The following is an 11,218-nucleotide window of genomic DNA, read 5'->3' as shown; positions in this document are numbered from 1 at the left end:
ACTCGGTAATATAAATTGAGAAGACAAAATAGTAAAAAATTGTTTTAAGACATTCAAGTAATTTTAGAACGTAAATAATTTAAATAAGTAAATTACCTAAAAAGTAAAAACGTGGCATTAACAAAATATCTGACATATCCATTCCAAAACACAAAAAGGAATGAAATTCAGTTTAACACCAAGCAACAAGAGCAGATGTGTTGCTGGTACTACTTCTATAAGAGCAACTCCAAATAGGTGAATTTTCAACCCCACTTTTTTTTAATAAGACACAGTTTCATCCCTTAAAAGAGGAGAAAAGGTGAGTCCCTTCATATAATATGAGAGAAAAGAGTTCTTTTTTAGAGACTTTTGATATCTAAAGATAACTGTGACAAGTTATTTTTAAAATAAATAATTATATTAAATTATAATTAAATAAATAATTATATTAAATAATTAATTATTTAAATTATAATTAATTAAAATTGTTTTACGTAAAAAAAATTTAATTTTTACACATTTTAAAATATTTTTTGGTTAGATTATTTATTCTTATTTATAAAATTTAAAATGCTAACCATATTATAAAATTAGTTGTTACAAATTTAAAAATGTTAATTATATTATAAATTTTTTAATATTAATATTTTTTAATAATAAATTATTTTTAAATTTATAAATTTAAATAATATTATTATAAAAAAATAATAATTAATATAATTTTAATTATTTTAATTAATTTATTAAGTAAGATTATAATAAAAATTAAAATTAATTTTTTTAATAACAAAAGAAATAATTTAATTCTTATTTACTATTTATAATGCAAAAACTAATGTAAAGTTTCTTAAGATGGTCTAATAACCTCGTGATGATCATCCATAATAAGCCAAGGCAAGAAGTGTGTAACGTAAATACGCCAAACCGAAAATCGTTTCAGCAATAAGCCAAACATTATCTTTATGTAATTCGAACCAAGGTGGTTCGAACTACAAACCTTAGTAAATCGAACCAGGGTGGTTCGAATTAGGGGAGAGAAAGTTTGAACGTAATTCGAACCAAGGTGGTTCGAACTCATGATGCATGTAATTCGAACTGGTCTAGCTCGAATTATTCATTCGAAACCAACCCATGTAATTCGAACCAACCTGGTTCGAATTACCCTTGGCGTGCTCCTTCATAATTCGAACCAAGGTGGTTCGAATTAGGGGTGATTCGGCTATATATGGAGTTCGAATCACCCTCATTCGAACAATTATTCCTCCCCCTACCCCACAAAATCTCAGAGAAAACGACCCAGATTCTCTCCGAGGAAGACCTGAACGGAATACTCTGCTCATGGGGGACGATCCGGCACGGTTATATCGCTTGGACGGAGTCGCTCATATAGCCGGGGTCATCAACGAGGAGGTTAGTACGGAACTATTTTTGATTCTAGCGGTATTTGTGCCTTAGTGGTTTTGCATGTGGGTTAGATAGTGGTTTATGTAGGTGGTTTATGTAGGTGGTTTATGTTAGTAGTTTAAGTTAGCGGTTTAAGTTAGTGGTTTATGCTAGTGGTTTAGGTTAGTGGTTTATGTTAGTGGTTTAAGTTAGTGGTTTCTGTTGGTGGTTTATGTTAGTGGTTTATGTTGGTGGTTTATGTAGGTGGTTTATGTTAGTGGTTTAAGTTAGCGGTTTAAGTTAGTGGTTTATGCTAGTGGTTTAGATTTGTGGTTTAGGGTAGTGGTTTATGTTAGTGGTTTATGTTAGTCGTTTAAGTTAGTGGTTTCTGTTGGTGGTTTATGTTGGTGGTTTATGTTGGTGGTTTATGTTAGCGGTTTTTGCGAGTGGTTTATGCAAGTGGTTTATGTTAGTGGTTTAGGGTATGTGGTTTTATTTAGCAGAATGGTTTGTTGATGATTTATCGTGCTGCTTACGGTTGGTTTTTATGCTGGTTCTAACTATGCGGTTCATTTTGTGCACAGCCCCAGCGATACATTAGGAGCATGCGGCGGCAGCAGGGCATGCGACTTGATGACAGATACGTTCCGTACTTGCAGATGGCAGGTCTATACCATCTTGCAAGGCTGAACGACCGATGGTTCCGGCTAGACGAGGCCCTTGTCAGTGCATTCGTGGAGCAATGGCGTCCCGAGACGCACACGTTCCATATGCCGTTCGGAGAGTGCACGATCACACTCCAGGACGTGGCATACCAGCTGGGTTTGCCAGTGGACGGCCGTTACGTGAGCGGGTGCTTGTCAGAGTTCCATATATACATCGAGGGTGGCCGTCCAGCCTGGGTCTGGTTCCAGGAGTTGCTCGGAGTTATACCTCCTCCCAGTCAGGTTCAAAAGTACGCAGTGAACTGTAGCTGGTTTCAGGAGACTTTCGGTGAGTGCCCTGAGGATGCAGATGATGACACTGTGCGCCGATATGCCCGTGCGTACATCATGATGTTGTTGGGCACGCAGCTGTTTGCGGACAAGTCAGGGAACCGGATTTACATCAGATGGCTTCCGTACGTAGCGAGGCTGGAGGAGCTGGGTACCTACAGCTGGGGTTCTGCCGCACTAGCTTGGTTGTACCGGTGCATGTGCCGAGTGGCGAACAGACATGTCGTCAACAGCCGCTACGTGTGGTATGCAGAATGCACGGTACGCAGATGGCGGTAACCAACCGCCGTCAGGGGCCTCAAGCGTAGCCTTGATGCCGTTGTGCCTGTCCGATATAACCAGCAGACCAAGCTGCGGGGTCACGTGCTGTCGAAGGTGCGAGAGAAAGAATGTCCAGGACTCCGCATTCTCACCCTCTACTAGTGCGAATGCGACAGGTAGAATGTTGGAGTTCCCGTCCTGTGCAATCGCGATGAGCAACGTTCCCCCATACTTCCCATACAGATGTGTGCCGTCAATGCTGACTAGCGGCTTGCAATGACGGAATGCCTCGATGCACGGCAGGAAAGTCCAGAAAAGTCTGTGGAAGTACGCTTGAGACTCGTCCACCTGTCCTCCAACTCGAACCGGGCTCGTCTTAAGGACCGCAACACTACCAGGCATCGTCAGCTGGACACCCAACACCCACCTAGGCAGGTCGTTGTAGGACTCATCCCAGTCACCGTAGATGAGGGCAATAGATTTCTGCTTCGCCATCCAAACCCTCCGGTAAGTCGACCTAAAACCAAAGTGCGCTGCCGTGGCGTTCAGGAGCACCTTTATGCTCACGGATGCATCAGCCCTAACCATTGGCATAATGAACGCCGAAATCACATGATAATCCAAACTCCTGTGGTCACTCGAGATGGATGTGGCCAGGCAAGTGTGAGGTCCATTGTACCGTTTGACCTCCCAAATGCCCTTGCGCTTCCGGAGACTCAGTCGAATCAACCATGTGCACCCATTCCCAAACTCGGAACACTTGCCCACATACCGGCGGTGATCGGACTCCACCACCTTGTACTGTACCCCTCGCCGGATGCTGTAAGTCTTCACACTTAAAAGGGCCTCATCTTTATCCTGGAATTGCTGACCAACCTGGAACTCTGTCAGACCAGCAGTCCCTTCCGCATCTCTAGCTCCGAATCCAACAGCGTGCCCTAAAACCCCCTCATGTCTCATGGCGTCCAAGTCCAACGAGGAAAAATGTGGTGGATACTGCTGTGTTCCAGAGCTAGAACCACCTACCGCCAATGCAGGCCCATTCGCTCTAATATCATCAGCGTTGTCATCGTCAATCATATCCGGCTCGACGTCATCCTCGTCTTCATCACCCAAAAAACCGTCTCCAACGCCAACAGGTGCAACTCCCACTAAAGCGTTCGGCAAATTTTCCCTTTCCACTACCTCGTCGCCTTCGGTGCCATTGAGGTCAACAGCAAAAGATGGGGAGGCGACGGTTGGACCACTGGTTCATACACAGGGACGGAGGAGGAAGCAACGGCAGGCCGGGAACTAGAACCTGCTGGATTCGCTATAGTGTTCGTATTCCGGTTCGAACCGCCGGAGCTGGATACCACATCAACCAGCCGTACCAACAACTCTGGTGTCCTCACCTCCGGAAACTGCCGCCGACAAAGAAACATTACTTGCAAGTCCACATCATTATTAATCGTGAAGCAATCATACTTCACGGTATTCTGTAGCACCGTGACTGGAATGCGATAGAAAAACTTCTTTACCCGCTTCGCACCTTCCAGACCGAGCTTCATTAGTACAGCGCTAACAAGGTCATCATAACTCGTCGTAGAAGTTACGATAATACATAGAGGATTCTTATCTGTGAACTTTACTCCGGAACGAGTTTTTCTATTAACAGATCCTCTGTGGTGCACCAAAACCACAAAACTCTCCTCACTAGCCATCTTACTCCCTCTAATGAGACTAACTCACGTTTGGAACTATATATATACAGCTCAGTCTCAAACTAATTCGAACCGGTCTGGTTCGAACTATGATTTGTGTAATTCGAACCAGCCCGGTTCGAATTACACCAGAAGCGTCTCTCTCTATAATTCGAACCAACCTGGTTCGAATTACATTCATTCTTAATTCGAACCATGCTGGTTCGATTTATTACCAACCCAAAACAGCTAATTCGAACTCTCCTAGTTCGATTTACTCACAATTACAGTTCGAACTAACCTGGTTCGAATTATATAAAAATCCGATCTGACTTATTACTGAAACGATTTTTGCTTTGGCTTATTTACATAATTTTTAGAGTCAGTTGGTTTATTATGATTTTTTACCTTTTAAATAATATTATTATAAAAAAATAATAATTAATATAATTTTAATTATTTTAATTAATTTATTAAGTAAGATTATAATAAAAATTAAAATTAATTTTTTTAATAACAAAAGAAATAATTTAAATTCTTATTTACTATTTATAATGCAAAAACTAATGTAAAGTTTTTTAAGATGGTCTAATAACCTCGTGATGATCATCCATGATAAAACATGTAACGGTCATAAAAAGTGCATGCACAAAGCTAGTAGTGGTCTAGTACTGCTTTCACTTAAAAGTAGAGTTAGAAAGTAACTAACACCAAATTAATTTGAAATTTCTTTAACCTTGTAACAACGGGATACTCAGAATTTGTGATATTCACTCCATATATTAAATAGAAGAGTGTTAGGAGTTAGTAATTTTTATAATTTGTAGCTATTAAACAGTTATTAATAATAATTTTAAAGATATGAGATTGGTTTAAAATTTTATCTAATAATTCAAATTTGTTTGTTAGTTATATACTGACTAAAATTTAATGAAGTTGATGATCTCCTAAATTTTTCCTATTAAATAATCTGAAATCAATTTATATGAAATAGACGAATTCTTTGACCTATAAAAAGAAAATTACCTCTGTTTTTATCTGTAAGCCAATTAGAAATAGACTGCCGTAAGTTAACAAAAGAAAATAAAAATAAAAAAAGGGGAGAAAACAATGCAACGAATATCTAGGCATCTAGCGGTGGGGTTGAGTTACAGTGACCAAAGCAGTAAATGAGGTTTTAAAAAAGGGTCGGGGTTGGGTTGCTTCCTTTTCAAAACAAATTCCAATTTCCATAGACTGAGCACCAACACGAAAACGCGCTCTTCTCCCTTTACCTTCTTCGATAGCACAAACCACCTTCCGACCGGAACATCTCCGATCTGCCAGATCGGAGAAGCTACATCCGATCCCGATCCACCGAAGCCTTATTCCGAAGCTCAACCGATCCGAACATAAATGGAGAGCTTGATCTCTTTGGTGAACAAAATCCAGAGAGCTTGCACCGCCTTGGGTGACCACGGCGAAGCCAGTGCTCTCCCTACTCTATGGGACTCCCTCCCCGCCATCGCCGTCGTCGGTGGCCAGGTCTCACTTCCGATTCCTCTCTTATTCTTTCGATCTGTACCTTATTCACTCTGGTTCTTATACTCTTAATGTTGGTTCGTCTTCCTCTTTCAGAGCTCTGGAAAGTCCTCAGTATTGGAGAGCGTTGTCGGCAAGGACTTCCTACCTCGTGGATCAGGTCATTCTCGTTTTATTTCTGTTAGATTTTTATTATTCTATTACTATCGTTGTGAGTATTGTGAATTGATGCGTGGAAATTTTTGTGCAGGGATTGTTACGCGGCGACCGCTTGTGTTGCAGCTTCACAAAATTGACGAAGGAAGCAGAGAGTATGCCGAGTTTCTCCACCTACCGAGGAAGAGATTTACTGATTTTGGTACTTTTACCCTTCTTGCTGCTTATATGCTTCTTCTTTTCTATCTATCTTGCTGATAAATGAAGAGTAATGTGATTTGGAATTTGAATGAATGGTGATGTAATTTGTGTAGCTGCTGTGAGAAAGGAGATTCAAGATGAAACTGATAGAGAGACAGGACGAACCAAACAAATTTCTAGCGTCCCTATTCATCTTAGTATATATTCTCCTAATGGTGCGTCTTTAGGTTTCTTTTTCTTTTATTTGTTTTATTCTGTTTCATCCCACATTTCTATTTATCTTGGGGGAATGGATCTTGGTGGTTGTTTTTATCCAACAAAAAGAAATGTTAAACATTGGCTTACCATTTGGACCTTTGCAGTGGTTAACTTGACGCTGATTGATCTTCCTGGGCTTACTAAAGTCGCTGTAGGTAAGCAAATGATCAATGACATGTCCACTGAGGGTTGTTAAACTTTTATGGTGAACACGATGCTAACTAATGGTTTCTCTAAATACAGAGGGTCAACCAGATAGTATTGTGCAAGACATTGAGAACATGGTTCGCTCCTACATTGAAAAGGTAGTTCATTCACGGGCTAAACCCTCCACTCAATTGCTAAATCCTCTGATAGGAAATAACATCATATAACTTTCCTTAAATTGTATGTTACAATTTATAAGATAATAGAGTATCTTCTGAAAGTTTGTTCATAATGCAAAAAATCTAACAGTATATTGTTTTGCTGCACTTAATAGTTGCTCTTTCAAACATCACAGAGGATGTGTTTTGATTGGTTTTTATTTTATTTTTTTATTATCTTTTTTTTTGGGGGGTGGGGGTATTCCATGCTTGCTAAGATTTTCCATGTGTGAAATGTTGTGTGCTGAATTTGTTGTTAATTTGCAGCCGAACTGTATAATTTTGGCTATTTCTCCAGCTAATCAAGATCTTGCAACATCTGATGCAATTAAAATATCCCGCGAAGTGGATCCTACTGGTACTTTATTTTATTTTTGTAGGCGTTAATGTGCTTTGTGTTGCATGCATTCCATGTATTTTCTGTTGCTGATCTAATTCTTATTGTATTGATTTTTCAGGGGACAGGACAATTGGAGTTTTGACAAAGATTGATCTTATGGATAAGGGTACTGATGCAGTTGACGTAAGTTGAAGATATTTTAAAAGAAAAATTGAAAAAGCATTTGAAATTCTTTCATCTTTGTACGGTTATTTATCTATCAAATATGAAAGTAGACACTTCCTTCCTGAAGGATGCTTATTATTAGGAAAGTGATTCTGAATATTTTTGAGAATATGAGCCTGATTTCAGTTCTATTTGAACTTGTTTATTATTTTGAGAGAATTGTTTGATAAATTAGTCTTATCAAACAATGTAGAGTAAAAATTTAGAGTTCTTGTGTTAGGTGTGGAATTTCGTGTCAGTCTCACTCACTTCTCCTGAAGAATGGACAGCAGTTTCTAAGAAGTTAAAAGGTTTTGATTACTGATTCAGTACTGATCTGTATAATTTTTGCACAGATTTTAGAAGGGAGAGCTTATAGGTTGAAGTTTCCTTGGATTGGTGTTGTGAATAGATCACAACAAGATATAAACAAGAATGTTGATATGATTGCTGCCAGACGCAGAGAACGTGAGTACTTTAATAGTACCCCTGAGTATAAACACCTTGCTAAGAGAATGGGTTCTGAGCACCTAGCCAAGATGCTCTCGAAGGTACAAAAATTACAATACGTATCATCATTGGCCTATTCTTTTGCTTTTGTTAAATGTGATTCTTGTTATAGGGCCCCCTAATGCCTAAATCATAATGCTTTTTTATACCAGCATTTGGAGACAGTTATCAAGTCCAAAATTCCTGGCATTCAATCTCTTATTAACAAGACAATTGCTGAACTTGAAGCTGAATTGACACGTTTAGGAAAGCCTGTTGCAGCTGATGCTGGGGTATGCTTGCTCTTCATTGTTCAAGTGATTTGCCTTATCAATTCCAATATAGTTATTTTTATAGGTCCCATGCTTTGCTTTTGTTGGATTGATCTTTGGTAGCTGACTAGTTGTTATGATGACAAGATGTCATGACACTCCATTTTCCCAGAGGATGACTGATATTTTCTAATGACTGTGGCACTTGGATGCAGGGAAAGTTGTATGCAATCATGGAAATATGCCGTTCATTTGATCAAATATTTAAAGAACATCTTGATGGCGTGTATGTTTTAATTCTTTTTTCTTCTTTCTATTTAATTTTTTGAATTTCATAACATATCATTACCTGTTCGTTTTGTAGTTATCTTTGTGCTTTATTCATGTTTTTTGTACTAACTTCTATAATTTATCAATCTCATACAGGCGACCTGGAGGTGATAAAATATATAATGTCTTTGACAATCAGCTCCCTGCTGCTTTGAAAAGGTTACAGTTTGATAGGCAGCTCTCAATGGAAAATATAAGGAAACTTATCACAGAAGCTGATGGGTATCAACCTCATCTTATTGCTCCAGAACAAGGATACCGTCGACTTATTGAATCTTCTCTAATTACTATTAGGGGCCCTGCTGAGGCAGCTGTTGATGCGGTATGTATTATCGTGGTAGAACATTCGTAGAGCAATTGGAAGTTCACTGCCAGTCATTCCAAACAAGGGGAATTTATTTGTACCCAAAACCATTTTTTTGAGACCTTGTTTGTGAAAAGGACATGGTGAAAAAGAATACATAAGAGAATTCCTCTCATATACTTCTAACTGGCAACTTAGCCTCTTGATGAGAAAAATCATAGCCTTAACTTCAGTATTGTCCTGCCTTTGCTGCATCCTGTGTTTTTGTCATAGTCAATTCATTTACCCTTTAAACTCTATTGTTTGGTTTTGTTGTTCATGCTCTTTGATGTGTTGTTTTGAATTGAATGCATCCAGGTTCATTCATTATTGAAAGACCTGGTTCACAAAGCTGTTAGTGAGACATTGGTATGTTTCAATTTTTGTTGATTTAATATTTGTTTTGTTTTCTTGCCTCTAAATTTGTGCTTGATAAGTATCATATTACTTATGATATTTGAACCAGTCCGTATTCCATAAGTTGCTTGCTTGACTTACAGGACTTGAAGCAATATCCTGGTCTCCGAGTTGAGGTAGGGAGTGCGGCTGTTGATTCATTAGAGAGAATGAGGGAGGAAAGCAAAAAGGCAACACTGCAGCTTGTTGACATGGAGTGTGGCTATCTGACAGTTGATTTCTTTCGGAAGCTCCCTCAAGATGTTGACAAGGGTGGCAATCCTACCCACTCAATTTTTGATCGATATAATGATTCATATCTAAGGAGAATTGGTAAGAGTATCTAATTCAGTCTGTAATTCCATAATTACAACCTAGCTCGTATTATGTTGGAAATTCATATAAGTACTGACTGTGCCCGTGTCTCCGTAAAAACAGGAACAACAATTTTGTCTTATGTCAATATGGTGTGTGCAAGCTTGCGGCATTCAATTCCCAAGTCTATTGTGTATTGTCAAGTGCGGGAAGCAAAACGAAGCCTACTTGATCACTTTTTCACCGAGCTAGGCAAAATGGATGTAAGATATCCATCCTTCTTTCCAATACTTTCATTTATTTACTGAACATTATGTTTTAATGTTCTTGCGCTGTTTTTCATTTGATCATGATATATTGTTTTACAGCAAAAGCGGTTGTCATCATTGTTGAATGAGGATCCTGCGATCATGGAAAGACGTGGTGCCCTCGCAAAGAGGCTCGAGTTATACCGGAGTGCACAAGCTGATATAGATGCAGTTGCTTGGTCTAAGTAGATGTTTTTATCCACTGTTATACGAGAGGCGGATATTTTCACGCTTATTCTTCATTTAGTCAAGATTATTGTTATTGTATCTAATATTTGTATTGCCATCTTTCCTAAATGCCTCACTTGAAAGAAAAGAAAATGATTTTTTTGGGCGAGATTATTGAGTGTCTTCCCGCCCTATATCATCTACATAGATTCTTCACTTGTTAATTCTTGAACTTCCCAGCTTTCACTCATCTCAGTAAATAAATTACAAAAGAGAAAGCATTGTGAGTTAATATTACATAGTCAACATTATATAACATAAGAAAAGAACATTTGAAACTTTTAAAAATAAAAAATTTTAAATGTAATTAAAAAAAATTCAAAATCCAAATTTAGTAAAAGTTTATCTTAGTGGATTTTATATTGGATTTGTTTGGGAATCTACTATAATGTTGCTTGAAATTAATTATTAGTGTAAACATTAATTACAAAAATGGCAGTGTAAAAATCTTTATGCAAGATGTTCTAATTTATTTTCATGAAACAAAATGTTATTTCTTAAAAATAACATCTACTTTAATTTTTGATCCTATTTTTCGTGAGACAATGTGGTCCTCTATTGTTTCTATCATTAACTTGTAATAAAACAAGACAAGACACTGAGAATAAGATACAAAGGACAGAGACACAAAATTTTATGTTTTTGTATTCTGTTTAGAGATAAACTAGAACAAATTATGAAAATCTAATTTATTCTCATCTTTTCATTTAAAAAATTTGAGAAAAAATATAATAAAAAAATATAATTATAAAAAATTAATAAAAATAATGAAAGAAAAAATTAAAAATAAGTTGTGTCCCTTATTAGTATCTCTGCTTTCTTCCTGTCGGGACGGACACAAAATATACTAATTCAGTGTCCCTAGACATAATGTCTCTATTCATGTCTCATCTGTTAAACACAATTTTATGTCTCCGTATTCTTGTCTCAGTGTCCTATCACTGAAAACAAACGCAGCCTTAGCGATGAGTTGGTCAATAAGGATCATACTGTTACTATTGAATAGGTCCTTATTCAATTAGGTAAAATAAAAATTAGGGTTAAGTACGATTTTGGTTTCTAAGGTATAGGCTAAAAATTTTTTTCGTCCCCAATCTTTTTTTGCATACAAAATCGTCTCTAAGGTTTAACTTAGTTTTAAAATCGTCCTTACCTTAGGGACTAAAATTATACAAAGATGGCACCGGAA

The 11,218-nt window shown here is 37.7% G+C and overlaps 1 protein-coding gene across 1 annotated transcript; it reads left to right on the top strand.

The window, feature by feature from the left end:
* Positions 1 to 5,345: 5,345 nt before the first annotated feature.
* Positions 5,346 to 10,193, top strand: LOC112790781 (dynamin-related protein 5A). Its single transcript, XM_025833336.3, has 16 exons — positions 5,346 to 5,827; positions 5,921 to 5,984; positions 6,075 to 6,182; positions 6,295 to 6,396; positions 6,544 to 6,594; positions 6,683 to 6,744; positions 7,072 to 7,162; positions 7,263 to 7,327; positions 7,705 to 7,899; positions 8,011 to 8,130; positions 8,325 to 8,395; positions 8,536 to 8,761; positions 9,101 to 9,151; positions 9,283 to 9,511; positions 9,617 to 9,756; positions 9,862 to 10,193. Exons 1-16 carry the CDS (start codon positions 5,699 to 5,701, stop codon positions 9,988 to 9,990), a joined length of 1,833 nt encoding a protein of 610 aa, XP_025689121.1. The 5' UTR covers positions 5,346 to 5,698; the 3' UTR covers positions 9,991 to 10,193.
* Positions 10,194 to 11,218: the final 1,025 nt, after the last annotated feature.

Source organism: Arachis hypogaea, chromosome 3, assembly GCF_003086295.3.
Source record: "Arachis hypogaea cultivar Tifrunner chromosome 3, arahy.Tifrunner.gnm2.J5K5, whole genome shotgun sequence".
In the NCBI taxonomy this organism is placed as follows: Eukaryota; Viridiplantae; Streptophyta; class Magnoliopsida; order Fabales; family Fabaceae; genus Arachis; species Arachis hypogaea.
The sequence above is the reverse complement of the archived record's forward strand: the minus strand, read 5'-3'. Positions and strand labels throughout refer to the sequence as shown.